We start from the raw sequence: 23,304 nt of genomic DNA, 5'->3' as shown, positions 1-23,304 counted from the left end.
CGCCCAACGTGGGGCTCGAACCCACGACCCTGAGATTAAGAGTCTCATGCTCTACCGACTGAGCTAGCCGGGCTACGGAAGCCGAGAACATCATGGTCCTTTTTGGTCTCGCGTCACAGCTGGACACAGATTATTTTAACAGGGTCTACACTGTTGGGTTTCTCTCGCAAAGATTTAGAACAGTGAATGTAATCACTTGCAAGGAATTATTAACAAATTAACGAACAAAAAACACGTCAGAATCTTCCACATCAGTGTTTCCCCCCCAAAATCATTCTTTTTTAATAATTTTTGATAATTGTTGTACGTTTATTCATAACAAAAATTATGTAAATCCAGAACATTTTAGAGGAATAGCAACCCTAAAATAAATGTATGCGTCTGTAGCGTTTTCTATTTTTTTTTCTTATTTTATTATATTTTTTTTTCAAAAGCTGCTCAAAAGGTATAATTACCAACTAAACCTTTTAATTAAAAACGTGTTACCGGGTAATAATTATGAATTATTTTAAAACTAATTTTCTTTTATTGTGTTGTTTATACAATAATAATCCCGACGGAAAGCTTTCCGTGCGCATGCGTGAAGGGCACAACGTCAGCGGCAGCATTTCCTGCTTGCTCTCTTTCCACTTGAAGCAATGGCAGAAGTGAAAGCTTCCGTGATTTGTGGAGGTACGTCCAACCCTTCCCGTCGCCTCTGCGCCACCAACACTGTAGCGCATTCGCTTTCATGGCCGGGGGTTGGAGCACCGTCCGAAGCGGCTTGTTGCAGGAACTGTGGCCCAGACTGAGGCACAGTTAGCCGGGGGAGGGGGCGACAGTAGCTTTAGCTGGTGATGCTTCAGTCATCAGGGGGTTCAGAGCTGGAGGTTCTCTGCTTGACTTTGATCTAAACGTGTCGGATGTCTCTGTGTCTCTTATCGTTGCAGTTCTGGCTGCTTTCCTGAGCTCGGCGGTGCTCGCTTTTGTTGAAGATCTTGATGAAACGTAAGTGATGCTTTTGTTGTGTGTGTGTGTGCATGTGTGTGCGCATGTGTGTGTTTGCAGTTTCCAGCCTTGAAGTCTCATTGAAACTTGACCATGTAATGATGCAACTTCCTGAGTTGAGAGCCGTGCGTTCTGCGGACGCATGGTGGATCACTGAAGGCATTTTGGAGTAATGCAAATTCCATTTGCATGGAGGAAACGGGGGGAAAAAATCCTGAATCACATATAAAAATTATTACCTTCATGATTTTCTTGTCAACCAAGGCCACAGAAACAATCTTTCTAGATCTACTGTTAATTTCAAAACTGAGTCAAAACTAATAAATGTTCCTTCATACAGCTCCGACAGTTTAATGTTCTTTTAATCAGATATCAGAGAACGCCTCGGAGATTTCTCCAGCTGTATGGAGCTTGGAGTAAAGGCCAGATTTCTTTAAAACGCACTGGCTCCAACTTGAGGTTCCCTCTATGGACCACTGGACTCCTCATATTGAGTCACCTTGGTGCGTTCCGTTTTGGCTGTGAACTCAAAATTAGCTAGTCACAAATTAGGTAATATCCTGATTTATCATGTTCCAGCTTCCTGCCTGTCAGACAGTGAGGAAAAAAACATGGGCGCTCGCACAAAAGCCATTGTTAAACGTAAAATCTCTCTTTTTTTTGTAAGCCTTATTGAACCGTTCAACAGAACGTAAAACGTTAGAACGTTAGAACGATAAAAAACCATTCTGCACGCTATTTTGTGGCATCAAACAGTGGTTAAAACATCCCGTTTTTGAATGAACACCTAAAAGTAGTGCCTGCGTGACTGACAAAAATATTACATGAATAATAGAAAACTGCTATAATCATTCAGAGCATTTTACCCAATGTTGCTGCGAGCAGCAGAAATCGTGTACGGTTCCTGTTGCACCCGCTTTCCGCCTCGTAGTTCTGATCTTTAGGGGCCGTTCCAGTTGGAAGTTTAGGACTCTGAGGTCGGAAATTCCGACTACCGAGAACAGGTAGAGCGCAGTTTATGATTACGCCGGAAATCTCCACAGTTGCTGCCCCAACAAGCAATGGCGCCAGCCCACTGGCCAGTGTGAATTGTAGTAGCATCAGTTTAGCATTTCATCCCATTATGCACAGTCAGCAAGGCAGCCGGTCTTCTGGACCTTCTATCACGCTTTTATTAGTATCTGCTACTATCTACTTTCCCTTTAGTAATTTTGTTTTTCAATGAATGAAAAAAAGTGCACCTTTATTCCTAATATAATTACACAATGAAAAGGAATTGTTGTTCAACTCAAAATGTTAACTGTACTGTTATTGGTCTATGCACATTAGATCATGAGTAGCATTAAAAATCAAACAATAAACCAAAATATATTAGTAGGTGTTTACTTAAGTCTTTATGATAGTTTTCTACAACAGTAGAATAAAATCCTGAAATTATGGCTTTTAGTTTCAGTGTGCCACCCCAGGAGTTTAAGGGGCCCCATCTGCCCCCCCCATGAAACATTTCTCAAAGAATATCGCCATTTCACCTTTAGAATCTATTCAGTACTCCTTTGCCCGTACCATGGGAGGAAGTACACTGCAAAAACACAACTAGAAATAAGTAAAATATTTTTTAAAATGAGTCTATTTGTCCTTGATTTGAGTAGGTAAATAAGATGATTTGCCAATGGAATAAGATTTTTGCACTTAAAATAGGAACAATTCATCTCCATCTGCTTATTTTAAGTGTAGGATGTCTAATTATGTTATTATAGGGGTCAAAATACTCTTTCCGTTGGCAGATAATGTTATTTACCTGCTCAAATCAAGGAAAAAAACACTATGTTTAAGAACATTTTGCCCATTTTTAGATCCGTTTTTGCAGTGTACAGTTTGTTAAAATGCTTACTTTTGACATTTTCCCTGGCCTGTCTCAGTTGTACAGCCGGAACAGCAAGTGATCTGCACGGAACCTGTTAACGTCAACGTATTTGAATTTCTGCGGACACTATGCGGCCCGATTTTCCTGTCGGATACCAAATCGGATCGGCTGCGTTTCCCTCCTCCTTCATCTGTTGGCGCCTAAAAGAAGGCTGCTTTATGCTCGTCTTGCTTACAAAAGACAAATTTGGCTTTTTATTTGTAAAAATCAGCTTTCTATAAGACACATGAAGTAATGTACGACAACTAAAGTCCCCCTCCCACCACCCTTCACTCGTATTAAGGTGGCAATACAGAGTACAACCGCACAACTTCTCCAATGTAGGCTTGTTTTTACTTGTACACGGCAAAAAGGGAACTAAAAGCAAGTAAAATGTTCTTGAAATTGGTGTATTTTTCCTTGATTTGAGCAGCTAAATAAGACTATTTACCAATGGAATTAGTATTTATACCCTTAAAATAAGATAATTAGGAATTCTGCTCTTGAAATAAGATGATGTTGATGAATCGTTCCTATTTTAAGTGCAAAAATCTTATTCCATTGGCAAATAGTAGAAGAGAAATACACCAATTTCAAGAAAATTTTATTTATTTTTAGTTCCCTTTTTACAGTTTAAACTGACACAAAATCAGCATGCGTTTAATTCCATATTCCTGCGTGTCTGTACCGTCAAATTAAAAATAATAAACGTTATCACAAGCTTTATTAGGCTTGTAATTATCAATGCTCTATTCTTCTAGCAGTGAGGAAAAAAAGGTAGCTTTTCAGTTTTAAATAAGGATAAATCACATTATTGGTGTTTTAGATAAAAACCCACTCGCCTTAGCGCCACGTGGCTGATCTCATCCTGGCCCATGATTGTGTTTAACACATCACCAGTGAAATAGTTTCTGTGTTTTTGAAAATCTTAACGAGCGCATCTGTAACAGGATTATTGTCTTTCTTTTTTTTTTCCTCCTCTCTGACAGGTTTAAAGACACCAGGGAGAATGACGTCTGGCTGGTTGACGTGAGTCTGATATTTCACACACATTGAAGCCCACTGAACTGTGCGGTTTACTTTGGATCCAGCGCGCCGCTGCCTGGATCATCGCTTGCGGAAGTGGCGGTTGCTGGGCTGTGTGTGTGTGTGTGTGTGTGTGTGTGTGTGTGTGTGTGTGTGTGTGTGTGTGTGTGTGTGTGTGTGTGTGTGTGTGTGTGTGTGTGTGTGTGTGTGTGTGTGTGGACCGTCCTCTGTGGTGGAGATAAGTTGATAAGAAGTCAAGCATGCGGGGGAAAGCCCCGGGGATTGGAGAAGTTTTACGGCGGTGGAGTTGGGGTCTGGGACAGATAACCGGCAGAGTTGCTTTGGCAGCTAATTTGGGCTCCAGCAACGACTTCTGGATTTAGGGTTATTGGAACATATAGGATTTGTATAATGAGTTCAAATGTGGCAAATGTAAAATATTCAAGATTGTCCAGATAACCTAGCTAGAAGAAACTATCATTTCAGAATAATGAAGAGCTTTTATTTGTCAAAAAAAAATTCTTTTTAGTTTTGAGTCCAATTTCTAGCGATTTTTACCAATTTTTAGTTCCTAATTTCCAATCTTCTGTTTTTTTTGTAAAACTTCAGAATAGAATAGAAATGTCCTTTATTGTCTCACACCGGGGAAATTCCGGTGTATTGGCAGAAAATAAGTAACCTGACCCTAGCCAGATGACTTTCGCTCCGCCTAGCTTCACTTACATCCATCTGGGACATCTCCATAGGAATTGCCTTTATTGAAGGCTGGGTCTTATCAAAAATCCTTGCATATGATTGGATAAGCCACTTGTCTGTCATCTTTATCGATGTGCTATTTCAACCACTCACACCGAAGCTAACCCGTGACGCCGATGAGAGCGACGCAGGAAAAAACAAAACTTTTTTTTTATGTGTTTGCGGCTCTATTGGCACGCGTTTTATTGACAGTGAGCTGACAGGAAGAGGGGGGAGACAGGCGGCAAAGCGCCGCGGGTCGGAGTCGATCCCGGACCGACCGCGTTGAGGACTAAAGGCCTCCTAACATGGTTCGCGCTAACCGCTCCGCCACGGACGCGCCCCGGAAAACAAAACTTGCCAAATCGGGTCGGGAGAAGGGCAAAAACATGGTTTCCACCAACAAAAGCCTTCAGAGGCGTTCTCTGATGTTCTTTTAATGAAACAATATTATGTAGATTGGACAACACGGAAGAAATAGCAGCATCAATGTTAACGCTTGCTTCCTCGATGAGCCGCCATTGCTGTCTGAATCAAAACAGTCTCACGTCACGGTCGCTTCTCCACTACGTCACATCTATGAAACTCCAGCCCTGCGTCCTGATTGGCCAGACCATAAAATTGGTTGGAGAAATCACTCTCTATGCAGTAGGGTTAATTTGAAAGTGTACAAAATGTGGACCTATAATTGTGGACAAAAAACATAGCATTTACAAGAACAAGGAAAAAGTGTGCAGAAATAATAATATTTTATTTGTATACTCCTTCTTGACACTCAAAGTCACCTTACATAGTTTACCATAAAAAGAGAAACAATATTAAAATATTGTTTTAATATTGTTAAAACTAATATTGGAGGCTATTCAATAGTTTGAAATAAATACACCTTATTTCTATGATTGAAAACAATTACTGGTGTTTAGGTCCTCGCAGAAGAGGTGTCCACTGTCCAGATTTGTGGTCAGATGTTTTTACCTCAACTTTAAAAGATCGACCACGGCTGGGCAGAAGTAAGGCAACAGAGTTTTGGCCTGGTCAAAATCTTGGTTTTCAGTATAGTAGAACTGTAATAACTGGCTGGTGTTAGGAAGACATTCAGTAAATCAGAATCCTGGAGGCTGATATTCAGGGTTTCTGCACAACAGACAGCCTCGGATCTAGCTTTAACCTTTGCCGTGTTCTTCTGATTCATTCCCAAACGCGAGGCTGCATGATGTCTGCTTCACATTCTCTGTTATATCCCTGTAAAACTATTGTTTGCTCATTGATTATTGTTTATCTGCACCCTGTTGCTATGGCATATATGGATACACAGATCTAGCTAATTATATGCAGCCTGCAATAAATACGTCACTGCTCAGTCAGGAGAGATTCTAACAAACACAAAGGAGACACTTTTCTGCTCTTAAGATATTGTCTCCATTAAGTTTATTTTTTTTTTATTTTTTGCACAGGAAGAAGGTGTGTCCTTTGTGCTTTGTCAGCAGGTTTTCTCGTTACTTGCAAAAAACAACAGTGATAAATTTTAAAACTCGTTTTTCTCTGCAGCCTTCTGCTAGGCTGTTGTAATGACATTGAGGCTAAGCTGATTATACAAATAATACAATGCTGTGAAAGTTTTTATTTTTTTTATTTCGTTTTTGCAGTTTTGCCATACTTAACCGTTTCAGATGATCAAACCAGTTTTATTATCGTATAACGATAACTTGAGTTATCGTTCTAGCTAGAACAACAGGGCGCTGTGTCAAAAATAATCAAGTAATGACTCAAACAGAACCTCTGTGACAGATCAACACACTGTTATCCAATCTAAGGAAATCCAAGAAGAAATTAGAGACAAAGTGATTGACATCAATCAGTCTGGGAAGTCTTCTAAAACGATTTTTAAAGCTTTAAGACTAACAAAACACAATGATACGCACCAACCACAGCTGGAGTGAACACGAAGTGAGCGTGCCGGCAGATTTACTCCAAGAGAACATCAAGGACTCATCCAGGAGGAACCTAGAACAACGTCTAAAGTGTGTAGTTTTTGACCTTAGGCTCCTGCTTACTGGTGGATAGATACCAGTTAGATTACAAGTTTTCGAGTGGTCTAGTGAAAGTTTGTACCTGAAATCTGAGAGATCACCTTAAACCACTCAGTCATGCTCAGAAACCCTTCAGTATTGCTGAATTAAAGCAGTTTTGCGAAGAGAAGGCCCAGCGCTTCATAGCAATTGCTGCTGCCAAGGGTGATGAAGCCATTTCTTTAGGTTGTTTTGCTATAGTTAGATTTTCCATCCTGAATTAATGAGATCCTCATTTGAAACCCGTGTTCTGCCTTTACTCTTATCTACTCTTAGTATCAAAATGTGTTTTAATCTGAAACATTTACTGTAAGTGTGAGTAGAAAAAGGCACAACAGAAGAAGTGTCAAATGGACCAAAAGCATTTTTTTTTTTTTTACACAGACCTTTGCAGCTGCAAACAGCTTTATGGTATTTCTAAACTGCAACAATTGTGCCCGTTTGGTTTAAGTAATATCTGACTGCCGACGGTGCGGTAAATCCACCAAACACTTCTGCACTATCTGGTGTTTTTCAGTCATTAAGGAGGGACGCATCAGGCGTTCTGTTGTATCTACAGGGTTGTCCTTTTTTTTCCTAAAGCTGCCTTTCGCCCTGTGATCTGTTTCAGTTCTACGCCCCGTGGTGCGGCTACTGTAAAAAACTCGAGCCGGTATGGTACGACGTGGGAGCTGAGCTGAAGAGCTCGGGGTCGCCGGTGCGCGTTGGCAAGATGGACGCCACTGCTTACTCTGGTGAGTGAATAACGAGGCGCTTTAAACGGTTCCCTCAGAGCCCCTGTGTGTCCAGACGACTTGTTTTTCTTTCGCGACCTACAACATACTTGTCCCTCCTTATTTAGATAAATGTTCCTGTTTTAACAGCAACACTAAATTAGGGGGGGCTACCTACCTGAAGGTCTATATGTTGTTCCTGAACTGATGTGGGCCTTATTTTTGTGAAATGCAGGAATGGCCTCAGAGTTTGGTGTTCGAGGCTACCCCACGATAAAGCTGTAAGTGTTCAACTTTTGTTTTCTAGGGTTGGAGGGGGGGGGGCTGGTTTAAGGGATTTAAGGTAATACCAGATATAGGGGTGTGCAAAATAATCGTCATGACGATGCATCGCGATTCTAATATTCGCGATCCAATGCATCGATTCTTGACGCCAAGAATCGATTATTAATTTAAAAAATGAATAAATAAAATTGCATGAATGGTTGGCGAACATCAGCCAAAAACAAGTGGAATACTACTTCCAGTCCAGTAGATGTCGCTGCGGATGTGTTGACGCCCGCTGCCTTGTGTCACAAGCATTTCCGGCCGCGGGATGCTGCGACGAGTCATTCATAAACAAAACATGGAGGAGACTGAGAACATTCGCCGGCTCCATCACATGTCAAGTCAGATGTTTGGACGCATTTTGGCTTTAAAAACAAAGAAGGTAAAAACAAAATTGATATGACACACGCAATTTGCAAACACTGTTACATCGTGATGAAATACTGTGGGAACACAACAAACTTAAAAGGCACACATGCTGAGGCGCCATCCAGAAAAACAAGATGGTGTGCCGCAAGCACTGATTAAACTAACAACACTCGATTGCAAGCTAGCCCCAATTTCTACACGCGCAAACATTTGAATGTTTTCATTTCATTGGTTTAAAGGACCACTGAGGCCATGTAAACGGCACTGATTATCCTTATTTTGTTATTTTAAGTTTTATAAATCCTAAGCACTTTTTGTCAGTGTGTCCACTCCAGTAATAGTAATATTTGTCTTCAGTTACAGTAATGTTTATTTTCACGGCAATACCTCCAAAAGTCGTTTCAATAAATATTCAATAAATAGCTCTGTATGAATTCAGTTGCTTTCAGTTACAGTATGTATCAATTGAAGACACTATCCAGATCATACACCGCCAGTCAGCCACTGGTAATGGCTGTATTTTTTTCTGACAGTGTTCAGTGAAAATATCACAATACATTGCGATGCATCGCAATAATTCAAGTATCGTGATGCATCGTGATAGAATCGGATCGTGGCATGTAATTCGTGAGTTGAATCGAATCGTGACTTCTTTGGCAATACCCACCACTAACCAGATACTGGTATTGCAGTAACTGCAAGACGCTATTAACAGTCTTCTATCATTACTTTTATTGTTATCTCAGTGGTACTGCAACATCTCCTGGTGAAATTTAAAGTCCATCCCTATTAAATAGTTGCTCCTTAGGGGGGGTGCTCTGTGTTTTCAGTGACCTTAAACATTTCCATACAGCCAGATTTGTCCTGTAGGCACCAGATAGAATCTAGCAGGCTTCTTTCAGCCAGCTGACCTGCAGTACACAGCAACAGGTGGGGGAGAGGCCGTCACTTTCTCTGGCGTCTCGTTAAAACCACTTACCACTCACAGAAAGAACGTAACGTGAAGATTTTGTCTTTTTAAAACCTCGGCGCGCCTTTTTACCCTGACACACCTTACACTTGGTGCTGATAAATCTATATTGGATTAAAAAGTAATCGTTTCTGGTGAGACACCAATATACTCTTTTCTTTCATGCCGTAGCTGGGCTTGTTTTTTTTTTTTTTCTCTCTCCCCTCTTTTTGTTCGTTTGCCTTCGTTCGGTGTCGTCGCTAGAAGCCTGCGTTGCCTCTGTTTGTGTCTCTCCTCCCGAGGCGCGACCTGTGGGGACGCCCTAAGATAACTAACTGTATCCTGGAGGGAAGAAGGTGTTGTTGTGTTTTCCTTGAGGCATAACTAACCGACGGTCTCTGTTCACACGTCCCGAACCTCAATTTGATTAGGCCTGCCTCGTCCGGTTTGTGCGTTTTCTGTCGGGAGAAACCGTGTCAAAATAAACCGAATATTTTAATGTTTGGATATAGTTTTCAGCGTTTTTCCTGTTGGATTTATCGCCTTGACAGCTAAACACAACCAGGCTGGTTTCCTGTCGGTACCATTTTCCTAGATGTCGCCTATTGTAAGAAATGATTTCTTGAGAGACGAGCGACACGTTCTCCGTTAAATCGCCGGCTTCGTGTAGACGCCAGCTGCGTGATGGCGGAGCGCCACGTCGACAGGAGGATAAACGAGCGGGGTCTCCCCCATGCGTTCGAATCCGGGCCATTTATCAGCAGCGCCGCCATAATGGGCTTCCCATTTGGTTTCGTCAGGTTCATTTGGGGAAACTGCCACAGGATCCTAGCAGGGCTCCTGACATTAAGCCGAGCCGGTGATGAAACCGCCGTAGAGGACGGCTCCCTCGATGAGAGACGAAGACTTGATTTAGAGGTTGTTGGGCCCCTGAGCTCATTAGCCCCCTGTGGGCAGATGAAACCTTGGTGATCCTTAATGGAGGAACGGGACATGGCCACCTTCCTGTAATAGCACTTCACATGGAAAAAGGGTTTTATTTTTTTTATTTGATTTGTCGGTGAGACAATTTAGACTAAGCTGACTTTTTTTTTTTTGTAATGTCTTTTTTTCCTCCATCTGGTTGTAAACTTTTCATCTAAATCTGTCAGCGCTGTTAGACTTGGGATATTTCAAAACCACTCTCTATTGAAAGCTTACTATGATTATAAAATGAACAATCCTTTTCAAAAACAAACAAATCATACAAATTAAAATGAAAACATCTATAAATTAGAAATTAGATTTATCTTACAAAAACTGCTCTAAACTAAACGCACTGTTCTCTTAAGGATAGCGAGACAGTATGGGTTACAAATTAAGAAGAAGTAAAAAATAAAAGTTAACTTTCTTAGCTAGTAAAATGTGGATGTGTGTTATCTACTTGCGTTATTGTTTAACAATGCAAGTATGTTTGAGTACAAGCATAACGTAATGTTGATGAAGTTTATGCTTCATGCTTCAACATATAAAATTAAAGATTCACTGAGAAATCAGTTTTTAATCAGAGCTGGATGGTTTTATTTATTTCTTACTGTTGGTCTGATTGGGTCTAACCGGAGAAGGTCCGCCTGGAAGCTGAAAAACACGATTTCTTTTTGTTTCTTTCTAATAAAACTCGATATGTAAAACAGCAGCAGGTCTGCCTGACTACAGCGCTCCCCGGAGTGGACGGTAAGATTCACGGTTAGTTATTGTCGTCGGTACTCAGACCCATTCATTTATGTCAGAACCTCGATTCACTAAGTGGAACAGGTTAGATAAATCAGTTACGTGCAGACTGATGTTTACACGCCTTTATTTCTGTTCATTACGATGAACTCTTTTTTTTCCCTACAGCTAATGAAAACATAACATTTGAGATGTATAAAGAAAACATTAGTTTGATACAGAAACGAGGGCTTAATTAAAACGTGTTTAAAACCGGCCTAGTGGATGTTAATTTCAAACGGTAACTTTAATCTGACAAACGAGCCTCATCGGAAGATGTATGTTAATTTATTGAATAAGTGATGCGTTTAAAAATAAAGTCAGAGGAAGTCAATAATTTTCTACAAAATTTCTTTACTTGTCTTCATTTTTTTACCCTTTCTAACTTCCTTTAGTTTCTTTCCTCCTTCTCTTTCTTCCTTGTTTCCTTGGATTCCCCCATCCTTCCTTTTGTCCTACCTAGGTTCCTCCCTTCTTGTCCTTTGTCTTTGTGTCCTTCCATCCATTTTTGTTGTTGCTGTTGTAGAAATACCTGACAATCATTTAATTTATAGTGGATATTTGTATTTTACATATTTTTATTTAGATAGATAGATAATTACCTTATTGATCCCCGATAGGGGAAATTCATCTGCCCGATAGCATAGATAAAAACATGTAAATAGGATTAAAACTGGATAAAAAAAAGTAAATATATAAATAAAATAAAAACGCAGTCCTTTAAGAGGCATTAAACTGTCTAATTGTGTAAATGATCATAAATCACTGAGAAGTCTGGGGTTGTTGAGTCTGGACATAAAAATGTGTAGAAAACCTGAATTAAATGTTTTTTTTTTTTTATCATATATTAAGCAGCTTTATCAGGTTTGGTGTATGAAAGTTTGAGTTTGCCTACATTCCACCAGTATTAAACCATAAAACAAACAAAACCGGCTTTGAATGGTGAGAAATACAGCGAACAGACTCTCACCTCAGCTCTGCGTTTGTCTCTGTTGTCCAGGTTAAAGGGCGACCTTGCCTACAGCTACAAGGGACCCAGAACAAAAGACGACATTGTGGAGTTCGCCAACAGGGTGGCGGGGTGAGTCCCGCACCGAAAACCCGTACCACACCAGGCTGAGAACTTAGCAGAACTCCCCCTTTTCATTTTCAAAGTGCCACATGCGGCGCCAACGGAAGTCGTCCAAGCCCCGGTTATCAACACAGAACACACTTGTTTCACAGCTCGGCGCGTTTCTGCCTCTGATGCTCCACTTTAAGCCGCTGCACAAAGCGAGCCTGACGGATTTCCTCCTCCTCCTTCAGGGGGAATGGAGCTCGATCCATGACAGAGGCGATGATCAAAAGCTTGGCCCCAACTTGATGCAGTGTTTTATTTTTAAAGTTTTTTTTTTTCAGGAAGCCTCCACTAGGTGGTGCCATTGCTATAGAAATGAACAACTTGACTCCCAAAATGTGTCTCCAGTCTGGTTTAATGACTCCTCCTCTGTGGCTTTCACTCCTTCAGGCCAGCCGTCCGGGCTCTTCCCAGCAAGCAGATGTTTGAACACATGTTGAAGCGCCACGACGTTCTGTTTGTGTACGTCGGGGCCGAGTCTCCTCTTAAAGTAAGCACCACCCACGAAACCAGGCTTTGTTTTTAGCTCCGAGCTTTCTCAGGACAGACTGAACGAGTAAAAAAAGAAAAGAAAAATCACACTTTTTTTTTTTTTTTTTTAGCAGTTAAAACAATATTAATCTGTTTAAACCATCAGAAAGCTGATTTCTCCCCCCCCCCCCTGTTTGCAGGAGAAGTACAACGACGCAGCATCTGAACTTATTGTCTATACTTACTTCTTCTCAGCTTCAGAGGAGGCGTTGCCAGAGGTAAATCTTTTAAAAAGACATCTTTTTTTCTTTTTTTCCCCCCAGGTCTTTAGAATATTTATAGCCATTAGAAAGTTCAGATCACAGTTCCTTCCAGAAGTATTCATTCCTCTTGAAGCTTTTATTATGTTGTCACGATATAACCCCGATTTTATGACGTCTGGATGTGATGGACCGACCAGAAGTAGTCAATAGTTGTGAAACAGAAGGACACGAGTTGTGGTTTTTCCTGGCTTGGATATTTTGCAGGCTCGGTAAAAACCAGAAACCTGCAGGCCTTTTACTAAATGATTTAGTTTTATTATAGTTTTATATGCGCGGCACTAACAGTACAATCCAATGTTCTGTAGGGAGACTTTAAAATGTGACACCAAAACGATAAAAGATGGGGACCTCCAATGAGGACAGTATTTTTTTTTATTTAATTTTTTTTTTGCACATGCTGCATTCAGGCACAAACATGTCCAATGAACTTCAGTGATTTAAACAGGTTTTATTCCCCCATATGGTCAAAGCCTTGTGTGAAAGTGTCTAAGCATTAACAGTGACGGCTTTCAGGTGATTTTATTCTATCTAACAAGGCTTTGGCTGCTTATCCTAATTTGTTGATTAGAAAAAAACCCTAAAAAGTCAGATTTTTGCCTACCGTTTACCTCTTATGTTTCGCACATAAACGTCTAAAGCAGGGGTCACCAAGGACCACATGCGATGCCAACAAGCCTGTTCAAAGCCTGTTGCTCTTCCTTTTTAATCATACTTCTATTTACGTAGATTTAACAATGACAAAAGCATTAAAAAGGTGTTTATATAACGTAAAATTAACGTGACCTTGGACTCAAAAAAGCTGGTGACCTCTGGTCTAAAAGGCGTGGAGAGCATTTTTGTTCAGTTCTCTTTTGATGGGGCAAATGAGACTGAGATGAAGCTCTAGCGCCCTAATCCAAGCCGTCGTATAAGGTGGAAAACTAGGGTGCCTGAACACACCACCCCCCCATGGTGAAACAGGGCGGTGGCAGCATCATGCTTGTCTTGTCCTTTTGACAGAACCCCACTTCAGATATTCTGAACTAGCCCCCTTTTAAAAAAAAAACAACAAAAACAGGTCAGGGTGGTTTGGAAAATGTAAGAGAATGAGAGCTTTCACTGTGCTCTGTTTTAAAGCATGCTGATTGTTGCAGTTTTGTCTGCTGAAAACCTCTTTTTTTCAAATGGTTATGGTGATTTAGTTGCAGTGACATCAGCTGTTTTTCCATAAAAATGAACCAATCCAGGCTTTTCTGTTTACTCCCAACAGTCGGTGTCTTTGTCAGAGCTGCCTGCAGTTGTCGTCATCAAGGATGGATCCCATTTTACGTATGACGGTGGGTGTCTTGTTCCTCATCGTCGTTTGCTGTTCTTTGCTGCTGCTGTTCTGTCGTTTCCTTCGCCTCAGCGACTGACGGCGTCCCGGGCTCATGGTAAACCAGCCCTGCCCTCTGTTATAGCCGTGTGGTTGGGCCGGCGATGTCGCCGTGGTTTGTCTCTGGGCGGACGTGCATAGTGGGCCTGCTGTGAGTGGGCCTGCTGTGAGTGGGCCTGCTGTGAGTGGGCCTGCTGTGAGTGGGCGTGGGAGACCGCAGGTTCAGAAAAGAAAGGCGTACGCAGCTTTGTTTGCTGACACAGTCAAATGAGAACGAACTGGCAAGAAGAAAACAGCGAGTCTGAGCTGAATGCTGGGATTCCTCACAGGCTTCCTTCATAGTCATAGTTCCTTCCTTCCTTCCTTCCTTCCTTCCTTCCTTCCTTCCTTCCTTCCTTCCTTCCTTCCTTCCTTCCTTCCTTCCTTCCTTCCTTCCTTCCTTCCTTCCTTAACTAATCAGGGCGTTATTAAATGCTTTAAGGAAAGAAAATCAGCTTTTAAACACTGTTTATAATATTTATTCCTGTCAACTTAATTGTAATCAATTCATCATGAATCATTTCTAATGCTTAACTAAAGAGACAAACAAAACATAAATAATGAACGCAACAATTTAGGTGCGATCTCTGACTTGGAATGAGCAAACAAAGAGAATTGCAGCGGACAAAAAAGAAGAAAATAAAGTGGAGATTTAAAATGTGTAAAACTCCCGGACGCGTCCGTTGTTCCGCTGAGGACCGCCTTCTTGAACTGAGCTCCTCTCTGCGGTTCAGATCTTGATTTGTCAGCGAACCAGACGGGGTCTTCTGATATGCGGTCCCCACTTTGGGGAACTCCAGAGCCAAAAACGGAGACGAGCAAATAAACAAACGCTCTTTAAGAAGTCGCTGAGTAATGTTGAGGCTTGGAGGATAAAAACTAGAAGAAACTCTTCGCCGGGAAGTTTACAGAAAACAGGCTTTCAGATGTGATCATGTTAAGAAATAGACAGGATTACACTTCTGAGTTTGACTTTCAGCGTATGAACTGATCAAGTTCATGAAAAGCTACGTTGAAGACCAAGAGATAAAAGGTAGTATTCACAGTCATGGAAGGATGTTTTAAAGTATTTATAGGGGACCGCTGAATGTGTGTCAAAGGTCCGGCCTTCCCTCCTTAAACTCCGTTTATGCTTTTTGTTGGTTTCATTAGAAATTAAGCCCTATCCACATGGGATTAGTTTTACCTAAGGACCACGTGTGATTTGTAATAATTACAGAGATTGTCTATGATTTTATTCCGGAGTGAATGTGCCATGTCAGTAATTTGTAAAGTAGAAAACTCCCCAGTAAATGACCAACCATATTTAGCTGAACTCTGAGGTCCTGTGATGATACTAACAAATGCGACCGGGCTTCTGTGTAATGTGGACAGAAATGGGCGGCATCCGATACGTGGATAGGCAGCTTTTGTGTTTCCTGGGTGCATTTTTATCTGCGTTTGGTGAAGAATGGAGGCTGCATGGAGTTTTTAGAAAATCCAGGGTCCTGCAAAACTACAGTAATATTTCACTTTAAATGAATGTTCATATGTAAAACACAAATAAGGCCGTTATGATTACATAGCTCCAGTTTTTTATTGAGAAAGAGGGAAACCAAATCTCCATAAAATGCATTTCAAGGGTTATTTGTTCAAATGTGTCATTTATTTTAGAAATAACGATTAGAAAATTACCGTAGATGAGTCCTGGTGACATAAAATCAGCTAACTAAAATATTGTAAAAATTTAATTTACTAATATGCTTGGTTGAGTCTTTTAAAGCTATTTTCAGACACACATGTTGCTGTTTACATTCATACTATTGTTTATCTGTAGTGACACACAACACAAGGCACTGGAATAAGTTTTTTAAGATGAATATAGGATCAAGAAATGACATTTTCAATGCATGTCAGTTTAAAAAATGTTCCCTCTTAGGAATAAATGTGACATCTCTTGTGCAGCTTAGCTAGTTACACTGCAAAAGGGGAACCAAAAGTAAGCAAAGATTTCTTGAAATGAGTGTATTTTTCCTTGATTTAAGCAGGTAAATAGGAATATTTGCCAATGGAATAAGATTTTTTGCACTAAAAATAGGAACAATTACTCTTCACTATCTTATTTCAGGTGCAAGGTATCCAATTATCTTATTTTAGGGGTAAATATACTCATTCCATTGGCAAATAGAGTTATTTTACTGCTCAAATCATGGTAAAATACACAAATTTCAAGAAAATTTTAGTTATTTTTTGCAGTGTATGGATTATTTTATGGATGAACAAATAGATGGATGGACAGAACGGGCAAATTCAAGCTGTATATTTAATTTTTATTTTAACCAATAAAGCTGAACTGGTCTGAAGATCCCTTCCCGATTTTAGCCTCTCACCGCAGCAGCGTGAGTTTACCGTGCTGCTTCATGATGCGCTGGACGTCGGCGGCACACTCCACCTGAGCCGGGAGCCGGAAGCGGAAGTGAAGAGCGTCGAGGCACAGCGTCAGAACGAACGGCCCCCAGTAGTGGCTGTTGGGCAGGCTTGGCGCCCGGCGCACGACCCGCAGAACAAAATCCATCCGCGTCGGAGCCTTGAAGCTGACGCCCGTCTGCTCCAGCTGAGCGTTGCTGAAGACGGGCTTGGTGCTCCAGAAGCGCAGCAGCAGAGGCTCGCCGCAGCAGACGCTGACGACGAAAACGCCACACTCGGCGGAGTCCTCCAGGACGCTGATGCAGAGGGTGCGGGTGTGTGGCATCGCCGCTTATACGGTGGATTAAACCTGTCAAAGGCGGAGCAGCCAAACAAGGCGGCAAAAAGGCTCAGCTGTGTGCTTCTTTTCTCTGAGAAAGAAAAAGCAGCTTTCTTATCAAATCTCATCGATAAGCATCGTTAAGCAAACCAAACCTGCTCAGTGACGGTTGAAAGAGATCCTCAGTGGCTCTTTGGGTGCTTGTTTTTATTTCCTCTTCTTTAGATCCCCAGCATCTGCTTTTCTGCACGTCGCAGACCCGTCTGCCTTAAACTCCTCTGACTTGATGCCGCGCAAGAGAACAAATGATCCTCAAGCACCTGATGCGGTTTTCTGCGTCGCTCGCTTTGCATGACGCTCTATCAGAAAGCTTTTTTTTATCATATGTTGTTTGGTGAACTGCCGTGACACATTTGCATAGCTGTTCAGTTTTATTTCAGGCCGGCGAACTGGAGCGCTGATCAAGCCATCAGCAAATATAGAGTATGGCAAACCTGCTAAAACTGAGAGGCTAGAGAAGCTGCAGAGATCCACTGCTCAGGCCCTGGGGTTTAAAGACCTGAGATTATTTATTTATTCAGGTAAAAGGAACCGTGGGCTCTCTGTTTCCACTGCTCTGGCACCGGAAAATGTAATTAAATCAGCCTAATGTTGCATGGGGGACTTGTGAAGAAAACTGCACTACACTTCCAGTCCAGTGGGTGGCGGTAATAACATACCAAAGGCCAAACAACTGACCGAAAAGCCCTCCGAATGTTGTGTAAAGTAAAAACTAACACCTTCACGCTGGTCTTAAATATGGAGGGGGGGGGGTGAGCAGAAGTCGGAACACCGCGTTAAAGGATCCACCAATCATTGCTTGCGCAGCAAATTGCTCCGCCCCTCACCGATCCTGGGGTAACCTGAAAGTCCTAAGCCCAGACCAAAACTTTTTGTCCGAGGAATTTAAATAATTCTGGTAAACTCGTGTTAAAGGGGAAATATCATGCTTTTCAGTTCTTCCTTTTCATATTGAAATTAGTCAGTTGTGGTCCATATAAAGTGGATTTTCTCATTAATTTCCCTACTTTTCCCCCGTTCTGAGGTGTGCCTGAGAGCAACACATTTTGATGCGGTCCCTTTAAATCTAAAGAAAGCAATTCACCCCCCCCCCCCCAACCCCTTACCCCCCTCACTTCACTAAGTCCGGCTGTTTTTGCACTATGCTGGTTGACGGCGTAATGAATTGTGTGGGTTAATACGCCCAGCAACATTTTCACTTTTCCACTTGTAGCCCCGGCATCCTTCAACTTGGACCACAAACAAGTCGGAGAAATAAAAAAAAAAAACGGCGAGGTTGCCAAATTAGTGGGCTGGAAGTCTACGACCTTGTTTAGCAGCTCTGCAGCAAAATACTGTGACGTAATTGTTAAAAAAAACAACAACAAACAAAAACTTAATAGAGAACAAAGAAAGCTGAACGGCTTGAAAAATACGACACGGAAAGAACATAAAGCTCCTCCCTATGAAACACGGTGGTTACAGGATCATGCCGTGGGGACGCTTGACTTCGGCATGGACGGGGAAGCTGGGCGTTAAATGGAATATACGTAAAATTTGAATACATGGCAATCATGTAGCAAAGCCTGCTAAAGGCTGCAAAAGAGTCATCACTGGAAGTCCTTGCAGAAGAAAGGGGCACGGCGAATGCCCAAAAGTAGACTTTTAGGCATAGGCTCCATCCAAATAGGCCTTTTGGGTAATTACTCTTTAGCCACAGGGGAAGTGCGTCTGCGGTCGCCGCGATGAGTGCGGTTTGAAAAGTGCAGTCAGTAAGGAAGGAGGTAGGAAAGGAGCCTGTAAGCTTCCTCTTATAGCTACTTTAGTATAGGAACCTTGCAATGTCTCTTTCTGGCGGTAAGGCGCTATAAGGAATCCCACAATCCTTTGCGTCATACTGTAGGGATGCATTTAGTTGATTATCATTTGCTTACTTGACAAATGACTTTCTATCACACAGATCTGCTTTGAATGCTGATAAAAGACAAAGATGTTAAAGGGATATGAACCCTTGTGCAAGGCACCATAGTGCAAGGCTCTCATGTGCATTTCTTTACGAGTTGCATTGTTTATCTGCTTGCTTTTATAGGCTGGCCCTTCCCAGAATATGCAAACAGTGCCTTCCCCTGGCAGTCGTATTGTTATATTTTTTTTTCCGTTTGTGAGTTAGTTCAGATTCAAAATGCTTATTAGGAATTCACCGCTGCACCCTCGCTGATCTTACTGTTCAGGTCTGTGTTGTTTTTAAAGGAGAGTTCCCGCTGAGCAGAGACGCGCTGGCCGAAAAAATAAAACCAGCCCTCGCTTTGTGTAACGTGATATCTGACACACTGTTGTTTTAGCTTTGATTGCCGTTGCAGCGCACTTCCCAAAACAGCAGCCTCCCGCTTTTGAAGAACGCCATTAAAATATAGTCCGGCACAGAGCCTCATGCATATTTAATAGCTGAAATCCTCGGTGCCGTGCTGCTGCGCTGGTCTGAGCTGTTACTCCGCTTCAGGCTGACAGCACTGCGGATCATTATGTGTCTGTGGATGAAGACGTTGACCGACGTGGTCTGCTTTTTTGTGGGAAGGCAGAAAAGCATTAGCTGTAAAAGGATAAAAGCGTTTTCTGTCACTGCTTCTTTCACCAACATGAGATACGTTGCCCAGATTCCTTCTCTGTCCAGAACAGTTCTGAAAATGGAACTTTCCAGTTTTGGATTAGTGTGGAAAATAAAAGCAAGAGTATAATTCCTTCATTTATTCCTAAATGTTTTACCTTCTTTTCTTTTGTTTCTTCCTTCCTTCCTTCCTATGCCCTTTCCTCATGTCCTTCTGTTCTTAAGTATTTCCATCTGTCTTTTTTTACTTTCTTGTGTCTGTCCTTCCTTTGTCCCTCTTTCCTTCCTGGAATCCTTTCTTCGGTCTGTTTCCTTTAAAGCATCCATCCATCCATCGCTTCCTTGCCTTCCTTCCTTCCTTCCTTCTTTAAGTAATTAGAGAGTTATCAAGGAGCACTTTGCAAATTTAAAGGTTAATCATTATCTATTTTCTTCCCATACATGCCCTTACAATTGCCCAACGTGTAGAATGAGTTTTCCTCCATTTATCGCAGTTGCCTCTATAGACTCCATTAGTCGATTCATGAGAGAGTGATCTGGGTTTCATTCTTTGGTCGGCGCTCTCGTTCGCCTGGCTACTTTGTTGAGGCGGTGTTACAATCAATGCATGGGCTAACTTCAACATTTATCATTTTCTTACCTCAGAAGACATCATGCCTCTAAACAAAAGACATGTGTGGTCGCAGCAGGAGCAGCTGCTTTTCCACTTCTCCCACGCTCCGTATCCAACACGGATGTCATTTCAACTTGTCACCAGAGGGGGGCGCATGTCTGCAAAAATTCTGGAACTTACAATATGCCCCTTTAAGGCAAAACCCCCCAAAAGATTTTAAATACTTATACAAAATAATTATTTCTGGCACCTTTCTTCTCTTCTGTCCTGTCTTCTGTGTGTCCTTCCTTCCTTGTGTACTAAATACTTCTTCCTTGGGTCCTTCTTTCTTTCTGGGTCCTTCCCTTCAACCTGCCTGTCTGTTGGGTTTTCTAGTTTCCATCTGTAAAGCCTGCCAATAGTAGAAATGTGGAAATATCTACGATAAATTCGTAAGAGATATAAAGGACTGAAATTCTTGTCTGGGAATTTAGACGAAAAAATGCGCAGGAATTGTGTATTTCAGTCCTAATTGAGCCTTTTTACGACTCCCGGCGAGGCTTTTCCGTTAATCTGCATGAGTGGTTAATGGTTTGACCGTGTTGCACCTTTTTAGGGAAATGTTCATAAATGCGCCTGCTGTGAGGCCGAACCTGTTTGCATCTGCTGATTTGGTTCATTTAAAGTAGGGGCTGTATAACAAGTCATAAAAGCTCTTAAATAAGTGATAACACGGCGATGCTGCTCGGCTAGGCCACAAACGGGCAGTGTTCAGCGCTCTGATTATCTGAGTAGGGCCAACATGCTGAAGGAAAAAGTAAACACTGGTGACATTTTTACCTTTTGCATCAGGTTCTGTGGTTGAAAATTAGGTATAATGGGAATGAGTCAGTCCTATGTAAACAACAATGTTAATATGCCACTTTTACTGTAAAAGTGTAATTTTTTTAAACATATCCGTGTTTTCTTCCACTCAATTCCCTACAAATGACAAGCGAGTGCAAACCTTTATGCAACTCAGTGGTTCTAACATATATAGCACCCTCCACATTTATTGGCACCTCTTTCCTCTTCTGCCTGACTTGAATGGCTCGGTCTTTTTGTCTTTGACGTTACGGACAGCATCTGGGCTTCTCAGTGAAAGGGGAACGGCATGAAAAACGCCATTCTGGCTTTGATATTTAGCACGGTCACGTTTGTCATTTTTGGAGAGTGGCGAACACAGATGGGCCTCTGAGTCAAGTTTATATCCCAGGAAAACAGGAAGGCAAAGATGGTTAATTTGAATTTCTGTTAAGCTTTAGGAAATTGGAAAAGAAGGGTTCAGTTGCAGTTATTTTTTTTTTTAGAATCGTAAGGGGTGCCAATAAATTTGGCCTTTTGGATTTTTATCAGTCACATCCTCCCAGTGTATTAGGAATCCGTCAATTCCTTCTCTCCACACTGTTTATGCTATATCGAGTCATAAATTCACGTTTTGCACGTTTTTAATATATTTTGCCTCCTACTGCTGTAGATGAACACGCTTGACATGAATAATTTAGTTCCCAAAAGGCTAAAAGTCAGGTTCAGTTTAGTGTTGGAACCGACTTAATGACAGGTGAGTAAAGAGTGGTCATTGCAGTATTGTGCAGTTCTACTTGTGTATTTTAATTTTACATCTTCTGACCCTTTTGCTATGGTAAGAATTTCAGGTGATGACTTTAGAGTCTGCTGAAATTTGTGGTTCTGCAGTATTTACGGGTCCATGGCTGTGTGTGGGATACATTTAAGGATTTGGTTTAATTACTCTAAATGCATCAAGTATTTACAAGAGAGCATACACAACAAACCAGGCTGTCAGAGTCTTTGGACATGGACGAATGATCCTTTTAATATGAGGGGAAAAAAAGAAACATGATGAATTGCACACCACTGATCCCAATATACGAGCTCTATTCACAACACACCAAAGGCAACACACTTTCCTTGAAGATGTGACAAAACTTGATGTTTCAAACACATCCTCTTCCTCACATTTTTATTCTCATCAGTCATTTTATCAAAAATTTAGCTTTCGTGCTGTTATAGGACACAATGAGATAAACTTTAGGTTCAATGGATTTATGAAACATTTGTTTTGATCAGCTGTTTTTTCCCCCCTGTTCGGTTCTGATTTGTGGCAAAAAAAAAGTACACCCACTTAAATTGTAGTATTTTTGGGGATTGTATCCAACAATTTTTGTTTAAAGGGACCTAGTCACATACAATTACCATAAAATTTTTTAAAATAGTATATATTCATCATCAAATTCAATAATAAACGCTAAGAATTCGTCCTGACAGTGTTTACTTAGTCCTTTGTGGAGCCGGGCGTGATCAGCAGACATTAATGTCGTTGTGCCATCTGTACCGCGACCAAGCCGATCCACAGGGTCAGGGTTACTTAACTTTCTTTTAAGTAACTCTTAAAAGAAAATTTCCTCTCGTTGTTTACGTACGTCTGGTCACATGGTCTTGTTATTTGCTTATAGGGAAACCTTTGTATGTAACTAGTCAGCTACTGGTGTAGAAATTTGTGAAGTCATATTAGGTGACTAGGCAAGACGAGGCAAACGTGATTTATGGTCACTGTTTGTAAAACACGTAGTGTTAGATTGAAATTTCAGAAGCTGGTAAAGACCAGGAAACATGTTCATTTATATCTTTTAACTAACAGAGGTTGTAGTTTCTTTTTATTCTGACCGTAGGATGAAATGAGCCCATCTTGGGAAGGTACGACTGTTTAGTCCATCCAAAGCACAAATCAGAAATCTGGGGCTAATCCCACTAATAGTTTGTGTCACGTTTTAGTCTCGGCGTGTCTCCTTGTCCATCAAACGCTTGAGCGTCAGATCTGATCGCCTGCTCTCGTTGTAACATCTTTCCTGGCGCTTTTGAAGGCTTGTCACCGTATCTTTTATTAGTTTTTCTCTGTAAAGCAAGAAATCAAGATATGCGCGCCTTTTATGTGCAACCTTCTTACACATTATGCTCAGGCGTCTTCATCTTTATCCCTGTCAAGGTTTTGTTTACCGATGAACTCAGGACGCACACACGGGACTAAAAGTTTGAGTTTTTATTGAAGGAAGTATGCTGGGTGGTGAGTGATGAAGACCGGAGGTTCAGGACTGCAGAAGGTCAGGGATGAATGTGATGACAGGAGCTGACGGCCCGGAGACAGAGAGTCCACA

The 23,304-nt window shown here is 41.5% G+C and overlaps 1 protein-coding gene and 1 non-coding gene across 2 annotated transcripts in view; one reads left to right on the top strand and one right to left on the bottom strand.

Moving 5' to 3' along the window:
- Positions 1-73, bottom strand: trnak-cuu. Its single transcript has one exon. It is a non-coding gene; the product is annotated as a tRNA-Lys (tRNA).
- A 512-nt stretch (positions 74-585) lies between these two features.
- The window catches only part of LOC105932924 (protein disulfide-isomerase TMX3), a 77,824-nt gene continuing 55,105 nt past the window's right edge, over positions 586-23,304 (top strand). The window contains exons 1-9 of the mRNA XM_021321466.2: positions 586-672; positions 930-987; positions 3,880-3,919; positions 7,331-7,454; positions 7,669-7,714; positions 11,828-11,908; positions 12,335-12,434; positions 12,616-12,693; positions 13,988-14,054. Coding sequence (XP_021177141.2) covers positions 639-672; positions 930-987; positions 3,880-3,919; positions 7,331-7,454; positions 7,669-7,714; positions 11,828-11,908; positions 12,335-12,434; positions 12,616-12,693; positions 13,988-14,054 — 628 coding nt within the window. The 5' untranslated portion in view covers positions 586-638. The remainder of the gene's footprint in view (positions 673-929; positions 988-3,879; positions 3,920-7,330; positions 7,455-7,668; positions 7,715-11,827; positions 11,909-12,334; positions 12,435-12,615; positions 12,694-13,987; positions 14,055-23,304) is intronic.

The sequence above is a fragment of the Fundulus heteroclitus genome, chromosome 21 (genome assembly GCF_011125445.2).
Source record: "Fundulus heteroclitus isolate FHET01 chromosome 21, MU-UCD_Fhet_4.1, whole genome shotgun sequence".
Classification (NCBI taxonomy): Eukaryota; Metazoa; Chordata; class Actinopteri; order Cyprinodontiformes; family Fundulidae; genus Fundulus; species Fundulus heteroclitus.
This window is presented reverse-complemented; position numbering and strand designations above follow the sequence as displayed.